Source organism: Oncorhynchus tshawytscha, linkage group LG04 (assembly GCF_018296145.1).
Source record: "Oncorhynchus tshawytscha isolate Ot180627B linkage group LG04, Otsh_v2.0, whole genome shotgun sequence".
NCBI lineage: Eukaryota > Metazoa > Chordata > Actinopteri > Salmoniformes > Salmonidae > Oncorhynchus > Oncorhynchus tshawytscha.
This window is the reverse complement of record NC_056432.1, coordinates 41,249,340-41,266,203: the sequence shown is the minus strand read 5'-3', so window position 1 is coordinate 41,266,203 and position 16,864 is coordinate 41,249,340. Positions and strand designations below refer to the sequence as shown.

At 42.8% G+C, this 16,864-nt stretch overlaps 1 protein-coding gene across 2 annotated transcripts in view; it reads right to left on the bottom strand.

Moving 5' to 3' along the window:
- LOC112248816 (ephrin-A5b) overlaps nt 1-4,878 on the bottom strand; it is a 118,589-nt gene extending 113,711 nt beyond the window's left edge. The window contains exon 1 of one of the 2 annotated variants that reach the window (XM_024418145.2): nt 3,744-4,878. In XM_024418145.2, coding sequence (XP_024273913.1) covers nt 3,744-3,868 — 125 coding nt within the window. In that variant the 5' untranslated portion in view covers nt 3,869-4,878. The remainder of the gene's footprint in view (nt 1-3,743) is intronic. The other variant, XM_024418144.2, reaches the window with a different exon arrangement.
- Between the last annotated feature and the right edge of the window lie 11,986 nt (nt 4,879-16,864).

The window sequence follows — 16,864 nt, the reverse complement described above, 5'->3', positions numbered from 1 at the left end:
CCTCTGTGTGTGCCTGTGAGTCTCCAAGTGTGTGCGTGCGTGCGTGTGACCTCTGCGAGACTGTGTGCATCTCTCCAACTAGCATCCCTAGTTGGGTCCATGGAGGGACGCCTGGAATATGTAATTGTATTCATTCATTTTCTGGGCCCAGTGTGAGAACGAACAAACGAACGAGAGAGAGAAAGAGAGAAAGAGAGAGAGAGAGAGAGAAAGAAAAAGAGAGAGAGAGAGAGAGATCCACAGCTACAGGGGGGGAGAAGGAGGAGAAGCAAGGGGGAGAAAGTGGGGAGAGCTCTCACCAGCAAGCAGGGACCTCCTGAGAGAGAACAAACTTCCCTTCATTACACCAAATACTCAAGGTACTGAAAGAAAGAAAGAAAGAAAGAAAGAAAGAAAGAAAGAAAGAAAGAAAGAAAGAAAGAAAGAAAGAAAGAAAGAAAGAAAGAAAGAAAGAAAGAAAGAACAAAGAATCCTGAGACAAAACTGTGTCCCTTCATTAAGGACGTGAGAGAGAGAGAGAGAGAGAGAGAGAGATTCACCAGAGTAATTAAGCAGTTACAGGTTCCCAGTCTCCTGCCGAAGGTGTGAAGCATCTAAACGCTCACTTCACTTCGAGCCAAAAGGGCTACAAAAGCCTGCTACCATACACCACTGAACTGTACACTCAAGTCCTGAGAGTAAACACCTACGCTAGCAGATAACTAAGGGCTGTATGATTTCTCCACAATCCCCTTTCGGATAGAGTAATATTTCATACAGAGAACATACGCCATGCACCACATACAGAGAGAACACATATTTATTTACTGAGTCATCTGTAAGAGCGTCTTTGCTGCTCTACTCTCCTCTCTCTCCCGTTGTTCTAGGTTTTCTGACTCTGCCCGATAGGGTTGAGCGTCAAACAAACTTGATTAGTGTAAGTAGAAGAGAATGACTAACATTATTAAACCCTTTCACAAAACCTGTTTCCTGTCCTCGGGCAAGTCAGGACTTCAAAAACAAGACATGGGGCTCGGGAAACAATCTATTTCTCATATTTTACAATGACACACAAGTGCAGCACGTATTGAAGCCTCGTTAGCTTCTCCTGTCAGTTTTCTTTTCTTCAATTTCAACTCTCAACCAGAGATTTACAGCGAGCCTACTCAAACGTTTTAATTTCGGCGTCTTTATTTTTTCCTCCCCTGGAACTAAGTAAACGGTCAGCCCATCTGGAGTGAATCAAGTGGTCCACAGAGCCGCCAGTCAAAGTCTTTGTGAAAAATATGCACCCTTAATGAAACCGTGTCTATCAGTGTAAGACATCAGATTGAGCCCAACTTTGCGTTGTTTGTATTGAATAAAGCGGCACACAAATAAACAACTGGCTTAAGCTGGAGTGCAGAGCTGGACCACAACAGTCACGGTGGAGTGTATCAGCGCTGGGGATCTCTAGTCTACAGCTAGAACAGCCCAACCCCCAGCTCTTAGTAGGCCTCTATGCTGAACCCTACACTTGTACCATCACCACTAATTGCTCTCAGCGATTCATCTTTTTTTTTTCTCACAAACTTCAAACTGAATATAAATAGTTATACAAGAGCGTCTGCATAGCTACAATTAATAACTTTTAAAAAATGTATTTGGAGAATTAGCTTAGGGGCTTCAAACAACATATAGTGAACAGCTAAAACCGCATTGGAAATAGCCCAGAGTTAATGGTGATATAGAAAGTCATAAATACTCATTTAAAGTTAAAATAACACATAGAATAAAAGAAGCTAAATATGATAAGTAAAAATATTTTTGACTATGTAAAGTGTGATTGTCTGCTGTTAAGTTTTCCAGAAAATGTTATTTATTTCCATCAACATATTTTTATTACATATATGGCCTCTGTTGAAAACGGCATTAGCTAGACGTTCTATGCTACGGGTTCAAGGAAATCTAAAGGTCAACCTACGCTGACCTTATTCTCACTGTAATACTGCTACATTGGTGCTTTATTGTACCACTCAATACAAATAGATATTTTCATGAATATGATGAATACACATCTTGGACACACATCTTCTTAGTCCTATAAATAACTATGTTTGCAAAACTCTTTTCTCTCTTGATCAATTTCAATGTGGTTTAAAATGATTCGATACAAATATTTTTTCTCCACTAAAATAAAACGATTATTTTGCCAATTCCTGTTGAGATCACCCATACTTTGTGGGAAAGTTTCAGATTATAATGTATCCTAACAGCTACATGCACGCTTGGATGTCCAACATCTTTATTCAATAGCCAAGAAACTAAAGTTCGTTACATCATTTGATATCTAAGAAATCCATTAGGTGGGTTTTTAGGGGGCAAAATGTGGTTCTGGAACTTTGTTTGTGAATGTATCCCTCAAATAGGCTACCATTGCGAGCACAATGGTTTTGGAGCAGAAGTGTCCCAGTTCCCGAACTACCTGGCCGTGGGCTAATAAATTGGTGGATACATTCTACATTTCCTATTTTGATCATCAATTTGTTTTAATGTTTGTGATTTTAGACTGTATGACAATAACGTTACCTATCGAAACTCGCAAGAAGTAGAATACATTAATGCAGCAAAAGTGATTTGCTTTCAGAACATTAACTTTTCAGTCAACCTCCAATTGAATTACAGTATTTACATAGGCTGTTAATTACATATATATGACTTAAATATATAAACCAAAGTAATCGCATAATGATATTATAATTCTAAGTAGGTGAAACGATTTTGGGGAAAAATCCAGAGGAGTTTGACTTTTTTCATAGGATTAAAACATGTTTTCCGAATGAGAACAATACGTGGATTGGATAAATCCTTGGTGAACAGCTCATATCATGATCAAAAGACAATCAATTAAAAGACGAAATTAAGTCCAACCTATATCAGCCTTTCGAAGCGTTTTGTTCCTGATTGAGTAGGCAAGGCCTATTGATTTCTGATCATCTTCAAAATTGTAAGAGGGATCCGCATATGTGCCGATAGGCTACAACTAGTGCCAAAACATAAACTGAAGGCCTACAGACTTGACTGGTTCCCTTTTCACCCCGCTTGTTGTTCTTACAAATACGAAATCTGGGTTAATCATGGTGCCATGATTGACCAGCATTTGCTACCTGGAGAGGAATTCCGCCTCCTTCGAAGATTAGAGAAGTAAGCTACAAATACGCTTGTACGCCGTCCAAACAACGCAATGGTACACGCGCTGTCCTACATGCGCCAACAGCAGGCTTACTCTAATCAAATAACGTTCCATGATTTAACCCGGTGTCTATCCAGAAAACCGACACTCGCGCCCACCCTTAGGTGGGGGTTAGATTCAGTAACACCGAATGCTGGTACTGGAACACCCGATAATTTACTCTCCAACAGTGCGCTTTTCGGGTAACACATCGAAGACTTATTATATGCCAAGATGACAGATTTGATAACTTGACGAGTTTGATTACTGTTGATTGCATACAATTCAGTGTAGCATCTATCCCAAATAGGCTAGCCTAAATCCAACCCGGTGTGCACAGGTTGTGTTCTGTTGCATCAATAGCCTACCCACATTTCTGGGAAATATAACCCATCTGAGTGAAGTGCTCAATAGGCAGTAATCTATATCTTAAATGAAAGGCATCGCCATCGGTCTATATATTTGATCCACCGAAACGTATTGGTCCTCACGGGCCGCCCCTGGAGAACATCGACTCGCTTCGGCCCCACTGGCCGCTCTGAGTGGCACCTACCTGGGGTTGGTTCGGTTCCAGAAGACGGCATAGCGGTCGGCCACCACCTTGGAGCTGGGTTCCTGGCTGAATACACACATCCATAGCACCAGAAAGACGAATAGCACCATCTCCACTTGCAGCATCACTACAGCAAAGTTCGGCACGTATTCCTCTTCGATGCGGGGTGACTGCGGGATCAGTCAGTTTAGGGTACACTTCAGCAGGAGATATGCTTTGTCTTGTTTACATTTGTGTGCCTTTTCTGTCCTCTGTCGCAGTTTATGAATGGCAGAAATAGGCAAGACAATTCAACAACAGAAAATCGCTGTCTCCTACCCCAAGGTGCGAGAGGCTTTGATAGCGCAACCTGCAACAGAGATGACGCCTCGTTGGTCAATTGGAATCACACTTAATTTGACGACAGTAGCAGGTGAAGTTATCAAATGCAAGGGTCACTGTGGTTAGTGCTTCTCTCTTCAGGTTCAGTGTCTGGTTCAGTTGTATGGTATGTGCATGGGACATCCGTTTTTAACGGTTCCAGTATGCGTAAAAATTACTCCTAGGCCAGGCAAAATATGTTCACACAAATATACATATAGGGATATCAAACAAATATTGATAAAACAGTTGTTAGAAGTCCCCTTTAACAGACTACAGCCGTTTCTGTACGGTCATGCGCTGAACTGGATCGGTGTCAAGATTGAGTAAGGAAAACGAGCCATATGTGTCCAATGTCCCCCTATAGCTGGTGTCCTTCAATGTCCACGTTTTCAGAGATGGAACTTTGGAAAGCCATATAGGCAACCCCCGGTTGTAGTCTAGTCCTTTTTTCGTAACGGTGTCTCTGCTCCGTTCGCAGACTGGCCGGGAAAAAAAGGCAGCTATCCTTTCTCAGCGCTGTCTTGATAGTGTCAAGGGGGTGGGGAGGAGTCCGTCCTCGAGCCTCTCTCATGCGCTACTGTTGGGTGACAGTAGAGACGCTTCTTTACCCGGAGCCCAAATGGCAGCATTCCACTGCATCCTCTTCATATATAAGCATAGGAGAGAAAAAAATGAAACACGCTTTATTCATGTGCTTCTTTCCCCCTGATGTTTAGATTCAACGGGACGAGACTAAAGGGACGGTGAGAGCAAAGGCAGCTCCGTGCAGCCAGAAAGTGGGTTCGGTTACAGCCGAACGGAGGATAGTCCCATTGGTTTGAATTTTGAATGGGCGTCACACTAACAAAGCAAAAGCCCTCCCCTCCCAACCGAACTAATTCAATTACTATGAGGTAGCTGAAAGTATCGTTTGCACTGGGAGAAGGAGCTCAGGACAGGGACCGAGCAATAGCCTGTCAGATCACACTGATTAACGCACTGCGCAGGCTATTTCATTACCGAGCAAACGGACACAGACCAAGGTTCGAGTTACGATCTGGACCGATATGGTGTGTGTGTTTGTATCTCATTAACTCAGAATAGAATCGAACACAACACGTTGTCTGTTCTTTTGACACACATTTGTAGCCTTGGGTCTATAGCGATCTTGTGATTTGAAAGAAACTGCAACAATACATTTTTCATCCAGAGTTTCTTCATGATGACATGACCCTCCGCAGCGGATGGATATCCAAACTTGTTGCAGTGTGGTATCGATGCAGCGCCCAGACGCCCCATAGTGGAGACAAGGAAAATCAGCCAAAGCTACTCCTACAGTACAATTGGCACGACGAAGTCCGACTGGATACAGAGGTTATGAAAACCTGTTATGGCAATGCTAGATATGTATTTTACAGAGAGTATAGAACCTTTAAGATGCATAAAACATTATATTAAATGTTAGCAAGTGAGACTTCAGGGTGAACTATGGGCATGGTGAATAATCTACATAATTATTAGCTACTCTTCTGTTCATTAGTGTGGCTTGCGAACGCAGACACACTTTCGATATTTAACTGTTATTAATTCGAGAAGCGTCAGAAAGTATTGTTACCACAACCATTATAGTTGAAACTACACAGATATTAGCCACGTTTTAACCACTGTGTGACTGAATAGCAGGTGTCTGATGAGCCATAGCCTTTTTATTCAACCAGCATGTCATATATAGAGGGGCCAGGAGAAGAATAGGAGGGGAGCCAGAGAGAAGGAAAAGAGGAGGGATGGTGGCGGGGAGGAGGTTAGATGGGTCACAGCTCATACTTTAAAATAGTCCTTTTGACCTCGTCCTGGTAGCTGGTGTATACTGAACACACACACACACACAGACTGGAACTCAGGCCACTGACAGCTACCAGGAGAGGAGGAGAGCCTAGAGGTCAAAGAACAGTCGTTTTCACAGCCACTTTACAGCCATAACTGCATTCCTTTCCTGCTGGGTCTCTCTCTCTCTCTCTGTCTCTTGCTCGCTCTCTCCACACACACACACACACACACACACCCACAGACATACACCAACAATGCACAGACACTAATGTCTGTCCATAAAAGGAAGATTGGGCTGCTGTGTATGAGAACCCCCTACTGCCTACAATTCTCTTTATCAGGGAAACAGCCATTTACCCTGTCCCCTCTTAAACCCACACAAACAAACACACTACACACACACCAGATATTCTCTCTGTCCCCCTCTTTAACCTGCAGTCCCATTGGGTGGCTGTGATTACATCTATCTGCCACAGGCCTAGTTTTCTTCCAGGACCATCCACACATTCTCATGGAGAAATGACGAGGAGCTTGAACTCCATTTTCAAGAAAATTGTTTATTTTTTCACTTGATTGATTGGCGTTGAAAAATGCAATTTCAACAAAGAACATTGTGATAGTACAGTCGTGGCCAAAAGTTTTGAGAATGACACTATTCATTTTCCCAACGTTTGCTGCTTCAGTGTCTTTGTATATTTTTGTCAGATGATACTATGGAATACTGAAGTATAATTACAAGCATTTCATAAGTGTCAAAGGCTTTTATTGACAATTACATGAAGTTGATGCAAAAGAGTCAATATTTGCAGTGTTGACCCAGTCTATTTCAAGACCTCTGCAATCCACCGTGGCATGCTGTCAATTAACTTCTGGGCCACATCCTGACTAATGGCAGCCCATTCTTGCATAATCAATGCTTGGAGTTTGTCAGCATTTGTGGGCTTAGTTTTGCCTTATGGCAAGGTGCTCCATCATGCTGGAAAAGGCCATGTTTGTCACCAAACTGTTCCTGGATGGTTGGGAGAAGTTGTTCTCGGAGGATGTGTTGGTACCATTCTTTATTCATGGCTGTGTTCTTAGGCAAAATTGTGAGTGAGCCCACTCCCTTGACTGAGAAGCAACCCCACACATGAATGGTCTCAGGATGCTTTACTGTTGGCATGACACAGGACTGATGGTAGCGCTCACCTTGTCTTCACCGGACAAGCTTTTTTCCGGATGTCCCAAACAATCAGAAAGGAGATTCATCAGAGAAAGTGACTTTACCCCGGTCCTCAGTAGTCCAATCCCTGTACCTTTTGCAGAATATCAGTCTGTCCCTGATGTTTTTCCTGGAGAGAAGTGGCTTCTTTGCTGCCCTTCTTGACACCAGGCCATCCTCCAAAAGTCTTGGCCTCAATGTGCGTGCAGGTAACCATGATTGACAAATTAATATTTGTGTCATTCTCAAAACTTTTGGCCACGACTGTAGTTGGCCATGTTTTTCAAGGTCTATGCAGAACATTGTAAGTGTCAGAAATCATCTTTTGGTTTATAACCCGCACACACACGACTGTATAAAGAGAAATTGAGTTGAACACGGGTCTTACTCGCTCTACTCCTGCTCTCTCCCTTCAATATCACTTCACACAGGAAGCATTGAGTGTGTCTAATCCATGTACTCACAACATACCAGGGGAATAAATACGCTCGGTCCCAAACCAACACAGGTCACACACACACACACACACACACACACACACACACACACACACACACACACACACACACACACACACACACACACACACACACACACACACACACACACACACAGGTCAGTGGGAGTGAGTAGAGGACTGGCTGCTCAGTATGTAGGGTTCTTGTTGGTTAGCCAAATGTGTAATTAGAGAGTAAACAGTATCAGACAACATCACAGACTCATTAAAGGGGTGTGAGACGAGAGCATGGGGAACCTAGCAAGTCTGGTATCAACTCTACAGCTCCATTTCTGGCTGTAATACAGTATCTGTACTCTCTTAGAACCTGGAGTCAGCAGAGGGGAAACCTAGTTTTCTGTGGCGTCTTTGTTAGTCACAGCAACTTTAGCAACAAAAAAAATATATGTTTGGAAGCATTTGTCACTCACTCACTTATCCCCGTCGTGATGGCTGGTGCAGAAGAGCAGCAACAAACTTCTGTTGGTCTTGGGACGTCTTCTTCACTGTGCGGCAGCGCTGCTGATGTTGTTGGAGCTCAGACTACATTGTTCTCCTCCATATTGTCTTGGGCCTCCCCCTCTTACTGCCCAATGTATCCATTTGTGGCATCTGCAACAACAACAACACAAATGAGGGAGAAAAAAACTATCAGACAACATGCAGTGACCTCCAAAAGTATTGGGTCAGGGACACTTTTGTTTTGGCCCCCTAAAATGGAGGGACGATGTACAAAAAGTGCTGTAATTTCTAAACTGTTCACCCGATATGCATGACAACAAATAGCGGGTCTGTCTGCACGTTAACCTCATAGTCATCATTTTATCATTTTAAGTCCAAAGTGCTTGATTGCAGAGCCAAGACAACAACAAATCTGTCACTGTCCCAATACTTTCGGAGCTCACTGTATGTAGCTAAAAGAAAATGCATTCTCAGTCTACTTACCTTATAAAATACAGGTGTAATACAGGTGTAATACAGGTGTAATACAGGTGTAATACAGGTGTAATACATGTGTAATACAGGTGTAATACAGGTGTAATACAGGTGTAATACAGGTGTAATACATGTGTAATACATGTGTAATAAAGGTGTAATACAGGTCTAATTGAACATAAACAGGCATAACCAGGAGATAAAACAGGTCTGAGCAGCAGGTCCTTCACAGGAGCTCAAAGACCACTTAGCCCCTCATCACACACTCACAGCTCCTCCAGCATTGTTTGATGTGGGCCTGTATTATCTGGGTCAGGGGCTTAGGTCACTCTGGGCTAGTTGGTCAGAAGAGAACACTTTGACCCTGTAGTCTACCGGTAACTGTGCGTAGTGCTTACAGGATGAACACATATTTTTACCAGTTTGTTCTGAAGATTACAATAAAGAGCTTGAGTACCTAAGTGATTTATTCCAGTTACGTGAATTTCAAATCGGCAAATAACATATTAAATACGCATCGATAATGGTGAAGAGTACTCATGACATATCTCCTATCTGTGTTGTAATGTTGGAAGAGAATCACATATAAGCATGTGTATAGACATGCAGTGTGTAATGTGATCAGTCATCGTGTAGCTCCCAGCCTCATTGGTACACAGCTCACACACACACACACGTTAATATGATGCTCTCTCATTAGTTTAGACAACGGAGTCCGTGTGAGTTAGTACTACAGAGTGATCACTGCACATACATTACGCTCCCGTGCTCTACACAGGCACGCTGGGAGGGACCAAGACGATAGGTAATCACAGTAGAATCACGTCACTGAGAGGATCGAAAATGCTATGCTATAAAGTTATACTGGTCATTTGATATGAACATGTACATTTAATTTTAGACTTGGGTTATTACTAGTTTTACTTCGTGCACCCCGTGTGCAGTCAGTTTGACCCCACAGTGTCTCTCCACCTGTTTTTACCAGTCTAAGCTATGGTCCTCCTCATTGATGTCATTTCAGAGGTCATTGTAGGTCATTACACTGGATTTGACCTTGTGTCGGTGAATCATAAAAGTATAGATTTTTTTATTGTCCCATAACAAACACTCTTAAATTGAATCCGTTGACGCTTGTTTCAGAGGAGAGGTCAAACTACTCCTACACTCAACGCCCACCACCATGTGGACGAACATTCTTGTCGTTATCACTGATAGGTTGCACCCCCCCTCCCCTCTCTCTCTCTGAGTCCTTTTCTTTAGACCGCATATCAGATGAGGTCTTTTATTGTCACACAATGCACTTCGAGCTTTAGCAAAGCAGATCACTCAGAGTGTCTGTGTCGCAGAGAAGACACCTCGGGTTGACGGAGTCATGAACAGCAGACGGGAATCAATAGGAAGGGACTAATCGGATATATTTGCTGGGACGGGCTCAGCCCTAAATGTCAATGATGGAGCGCTGATGGGGACTGATGCTGTCATTACTACACACTCTATGGAGCAGACAGGTGTAGGTGGGAGAAGACAAGACGAGCCCGTCTAGCCAATAAAGAGTAATATAGTGGGTTTCCCAGGCCTGCCGAGGGAGAGTTTTCCTGCATGAGTGAAAAGGGAGCGGTTAGTCATGCTGCGTGTTGAGAGAAAGAAAGAGCGGGGGTCTGTGCGTGAGCGTGGAAAAGGGAGGCCGGTCTTATCTAGCCAAATAAATCTTTCCCATGACTGTTCTATCTCAATGTAAACATTATGAACACACACTTTTTTGTGTGTGTCTCTTAGATGAGTGAAAATAACAATGTAAAGCAGGTCGGGTCTAGGCGGGGCTGTTGGAAGTACAGTAAATGATGTAGAAGGAATAAGAACATTCTTTAGTAGGGTCCGTATCGGCCGACACCTGTAAAAGCAACTGTCGTCTGTCCGCCGTGCACTTCGCCTCTCAGCGGCACAGATAGCGCTCTTCTTTTCTCACTTTTCTTTCCTTTTTCCACACAGAGTACACAGTAGCGTGCACTTTCTCTCACAGCACCTTCACAGACACATACAGGATGGAGCTTTAAGACCCTGCAGCCCACCAAATCCCCGGCTGCTGTATAAATGTTTATTTGGCGCTTTGTTTCTCTATGCCGGGTGTCTGCTACATTATTCTCTCGGTTTTTATCACACAGCTTACAAATGAGATCTAGTCCAGCTGGATTCTGCGTGTGTTCTCACGTCTTGGACAGACTGTGTGTGTGTGTCACAGGAGGTTGGTGGCACCTTAATTGGGAAGAATGGGCTCGTGGTAGTGGCTGGAGCGGGATGAGTGGAATGGCATCAAATACATGGTGTCCATGCGTTTGATGCCATTCCATTCGCGCCGTTCCAGCCATTATTATGAACTGTCCTCCCCTCAGCAGCCTCCACTGGTGTGTGTGTGTGTACCTCAACAGGCTTTATTTTTGAAAACTCAATCCTAAAAATGGTATAATATATTCAGACAACCACATTATTGTACATATGACTTCTATACAGAACAGTTGTGTAACAGACTATTACGACCCAACGGTGGGAGGAGAGAAGGCACACCACTGTTGAACATCTTTGTATGTCGTGCTCTTTCATTATAGAAATTCATGTAAAAAGCCTTTGATATGACCTTAATACAATCCAGTAGGCATTCTGGTCCATGGGGCTCTGACTTCTTTCAAGTCCCTGAATGAAATGGATGTTCCACATTCGTTTATTCCAGTCCTGTAGAAATGAGTGAACACGTTGCGATTCAAAGGCAAGCACAGACTTAATGGGGAGCCTTACTCAAAGCAAAATGGAAATAAAGGAATATTAGCCTTGTGTCAGTACTGTTCACAAGAAGATACATCATCTTTAATACCGGTTTACTCTTCTCTTTCATTCTACATTCTCTCTCATTCTCTGTCCCGTTGCTTCGTGTGAAGGGGGACAACCGAGTTCAGCCGTACATTACTGATCATAGCACAATAGCATTAGCGTATGGTGTTTAGCATGCTAATTAGCGTTAGCATCATGGATTGGCACTCGTCATAATGGGATGGGCTGAGATCCCAAGTTAACCAGAAGGTTTGTGACTCTGATCCGATGAAGACGGCGATAGCCCAATAGGATCCCTGATAATAGGGAGAGAATTGGAATATTGAAAGTGACAGAGTGTTTACAATGGTGGCTTAGAGAAGAAGCCTTTTTTTAAAAAGTGACCATAGAGGAACTAAGACGAATCAACAGCTTTCTTCGGGATTGTCACTTTATTCTACCCCTTGTTTCCATCAGAATACTATGAATTAGAGTCACCTCAGTTGTCTCCTTGCTTCAGGCATTGAGAGCCATAATCATAGTCACCACCCAATCTTTTTTTATAATCTTGCGCAAAGGTAAACTCTTAATTAATCATTATCTCAAACATACTTTCTTGCAACTGTAGAGGGAATCTTATTTTTGACTAACCGTGGTTTGAATGTTTACCCACTGGGCAAATTTGTTGTTTTGAATCAACGTGGAAAAATTGATTGGATTTGAGAGAAAAAAAGTCAGCAACATATGGGAATTTCGTCTTTTTTTTTCACCCAACTTCGGTTGATCTCACGTTGAATTCACGTGAGGTGACAACTCAAATGTAAATCAAAACTAGACGTTGAACTACCCAGTGTCAATAGGATGGAGGAAAAGCTTTCTAGCATGGCGTCCATGTGGGTGGTTGATAACATTAGGAGGAAGTGACCCGAAGCAAGAGCCTAGTTTCATTCATGTCCTTATTTGTAAGGACCTCAATAGTTGTTTTAATGTGAGAGCATTTATATAGAGCCTGACACCAGAGTAATCCTCCTTCTATAGATGTCACTCAGTGTCCCTGGTAGCCTATTTCCTTGCCTTATTCTTAATTTGTCATTTTTAATGGGAGGAAAGAAGAGCGATTTGGAGCCTGCAGCAACTGCATCTGTGCCAATCTGGTAATCACACTAACGCACACACGCGCACGTGTTGCTTCTGGAAAAATATATTTTCAAAAGGTTTTCTTTGTTGAATTAAAAAATATAAAATGATTTAGGAGTTTTAGCTTGAGTAATCGTCACCAGTGAGAATCAGGAGTGAGAGAACGTGCAGATCTAGCACAGGCACACAGTTTGGAATACAGGGGATGTCATGAGAAAGTGTTGAATTTAGCTTAAGTAATGGATGATGGATTTACACGCACAAACCAGCACCAAAATTATACTGTCATACAGCGAGAGTTACTGCCCATGCTAATGCAGTGTCCAGAAGAGAAACACCCAAAGCCTTTCCTGGTCCCCACTTGCATGGTGATGTCATCATTCTGTTCACTGTCCTATGATGTCATCATACCGTTCCCGATGCTCCCATGATATGAAGCAGGAGATGTGAGCTCACTGCATAGTTCCCCACAGTAGTATCAATCACTTTGGCTATGGAGGAAACTGATGTGATGGACTGCGATCATGGCAGATCAGCTCCTCCTAACACACAGCTGGCAACATGGTCGAACCACTCAGCCATCACTGTGACTTTTCCCTCTCAGGAAATAGTTTGATGTATTGGTGTCATTACCTATTTACACAGTAACTATATCAGGGGGACTACAAGAGATACGCATCTTTCATCACATAAGCATTTATTTAATAGAATCTGATTTTTATTACTTGATGCAACTCTGTAATACCTGAAAAACTCTTGGCCCTGGTAATTATAACCTGATTATAGCCCTTGGTTCTCCTGGTCAGGTCATAAGGAAAAAGTCACCATTACAGTGTAGCCCTACCAATGAAAGCTATGATCTATGGTCTCAGGAGATGCACCTACTCATTCAAGGGTTTTTCTATATTTTTACTATTTTCTACATTGTAGAATAATAGTGAAGACATCATAACTATGAAATTACACATATGGAATCATGTAGTAACCAATAAAGTGTTAAACAATATATATTTTATATTCTTCAAAGAAGCCACCCTTTGCCTTGATAACAGCTTTGCACACTCTTGGTATTCTCTCAACCTACTTAACATGGAATGCTTTTCCAACAGTCTTGAAGTAGTTCTCACATATGCTGAGCACTTATTGGCTGCTTTTCCTTCACTCTGCGGTCCAACTCATCCCAAACCATCTCAATTGTGTTGAGATCGGTTGAATGTGGAGGCCAGGTCATCTGATGCAGCACTCCATCACTCTCCTTCTTGGTCAAATAGCCCTTAAACAGCCTGGAGGTGTGTACAGGTCAATGTCCTGTTGAAAAACAAGTGATAGTCCCACTAAGCGCAAACCAGATGGGATGGCATATCGCTGCATATTGCTGTGGTAGCCATGCTGGTTAAGTGTGCCTTGAATTCTAAATACAGCAATACCAGCAAAGCACCCTCACACATCACACCTCCTCCTCCATGCTTCACAGTGGGAACCACACATGCAGAGATCATCTGTTCACCTACTCTGTGTCTCACAAAGACACGTGGTTGGAACCAAAAATCTCAAATATGGACTCATCAGACCAAACAACAGATTTCCACCGGTCTAATGTCCATTGCTCGTGTTTCTTGGCCCAAGCAAGTCTCTTCTTATTATTGGTGTCCTTTAGTAGTGGATTCTTTGCAGCAATTCATCCATGAAGGCCTGATTCACGCAGTCTGCTCTGAACAGTTTATGTTGAGATGTGTCTGTTACTTGAACTCTGTGAATAATTTATTTGGGCTGCAATTTCTGAGGATGGTAACTCCAATGAACTTATCCTCTGCAGCAGATGTAACTCTGGGTCTTCCTTTCCTGTGGCGGTCCTCATAATAGCCAGTTTCATCATAGAGCTTGATGGTTTTTGCGACGGCACTTGAAGAAACTTTCAAAGTTCTTGACATTTTCCGGATTGACTGACCTCCATGTCTTAAAACCTCTTAAGGGTCCACCCCTTTTTTTCTATTTTTCACCTAAAATGACCTTCCCAAATCTAACTGCCTGCAGCTCACTGAAGCAAGGATATGCATATTCTTGGTACAATTTGAAAGGAAACACTTTGAAGTTTGTGGAAATGTGAAGTGAATGTAGGAGAATATAACACAATAGATGTGGTAAAAGATAATACAAAGAAGGGAAAAAAATGTTATTTTGCATTTGTTTTGTACCATCTTTGAAATGCAAGAGAAAGGCCATCATGTATTATTCCAGCCCAGGCGCAATTTAGATTTTGGCCACTAGAAGGCAGCAGCGTATGCGTGTTTTAGACTGATCCAATGAACCATTGTATTTCCGTTCAAAATGTTGTATCAAGACTGCCTAAATGTGCCTAATTTGTTTATTAATAACTTTATGTTCAAAATTGTGCACTATCCTCAAACAATAGCATGGCATTATTTCACTGTAATAGCTACTGTAAATTGGACAGTGCAGTCAGATTAACACAAATTTAAGCTTTCGGCCAATATCGGATATGTCTATGTCCTGGGAAATGTTCTTGTTACTTACAAACTCATGCTAATCGCATTGGCCTACGTTATCTCAACCATCCCGTGGATGGGACACCGATCCCGAAGAAGTTTTGAAGTAATGATGGACTGTCGCTGATCTTTGCTTATTTTTTTATTTTCTTGATGTCTTAACTATTATTCGACAATGTAGAAAATAGTAAAAAATAAAGAAAAACCCTGGAATGAGTAGGTGTGTCCAAACCTTTGACTGGTACTGTATATGTGGTGCCCCAGTAAACTGCCACAATATGCCCTTAATACCAACATGTCAACACCGTGCATCCAACCAGGAGACAGGATATTGGAGCAATTACTTCCAGACTCAGGACAGCAGTCTCATAGGAGCAGGGGGTGTCGAGCTCCCTTTCCCTTTCTCTGATATATCTGTCTGTGTCAAACAGCCTAAATGGAGGCTCGGAGGGTGTCATAATTAGCATTGACATTTGCTGACAGAGAGGGTGAGTCCTCTGTGTGTGTCTGTGTGTTTGTGCATGTGCGCATGCGTGAGTGCGAGTACGTGGGGTCAGGTTCCTCTGGGATGATTGAGCAGAGAGAGATCTAATGGATAGGCCTGTTAGAGAGAGAGGTCTCTGGCTGTGTTAGATGGATGTCATTGCCTCAGGGACTCTGGTGCCAATCAACACTTTTCACCCAAATCATTTGCATTATAAACAGCCTGCTCTTGATGTGTCTCGCATTAATTTCTCGTTTTGTGAAACTCTAAACACTGTTTCAAGGGCTGTTAGTTACTGAACTGCTTTAGAATCAATCGTTTATGTAATTATAGGAAAACGGTTTTTAGAAGGCCTCGCCATGAAGTCATCTCTCGCCACAAAACACAGAGCCCTTCTCTTTTTTTCTAAAGTTTCACTCCGAATAATAACTGGTTTTGTTGTTATTCAAAAGCTTCACAACAAAACAGCCAAGACAAAAAAAAGGTGTTTGAATTTGCCCTTCTGACTGTTTTTTTTTAAACACTAGTTAAAAGAAACTATTCAAGTATCGCAGCAGCTGGCGACTCCAATGACACAGTTAGGAACAGTCGCGTGGAAAGCAGCGCACGCTAATTATCCGCCCTCGGGGGAACGTGGATCGCGTTCCTCTCCGTTTCAAGTCTTTAACTATCTCCCCTGCCTGATGAAACGCAGCCAGCACCACGGGTGAAGCGTTACAAATCAGATTTTAGCGCGCGGCCCCGTCTCTAATATCTGGTGACTGTGGTGAGCCGTGTGAGGTGTATTGTCCCGTTGGAACAGTGATTAGCACGCTGATATGATTGGGCTTGTGTTACACTGCATGGGACCCATTGACTCAGCTACTAGGAGAGAAGGAATAACGGTGCTACAAAGAGAGAGGGGGAAGAAAGAGGGAGGAAGAGGAAGGAGAGGTAGGAGAAGGGAGAAGGAGGTGATATGATTGGGATTGTGTTACACAGTGTGGTACCCATACAGTCTGCTACTCGGAGAGGAAATAATGGTGCGAAACGGAGGGAGAAGAGGATGTACTGTAGGGAGGAGAGGGAGGTGTAGAGGGGAGGAGTTCATATGATTGGGAGTTATTATGGAGGGAGGAGGACACGGAGAGGGTTCAGGAGGAGAAGGAAGAACGAGAGGAGGAAACAAAAAGATGGGGAGGGGAGAATGAGGAGAGGGTACATTATAATGGTCACCTGTTCTTTCCCGAAAAGATGTGCTAAAACAAGAATTTGAACCCTATACTTTTCTGTAGAACGGGCAAGCAGTCTGCCGACAGTAAGCGTATGAATGTGCACAAACGCCGCAAAAAACTAAGCACATTACGCATCAGATGATAGCTTTGATTGGTAATGAAATGACAGTAAAAA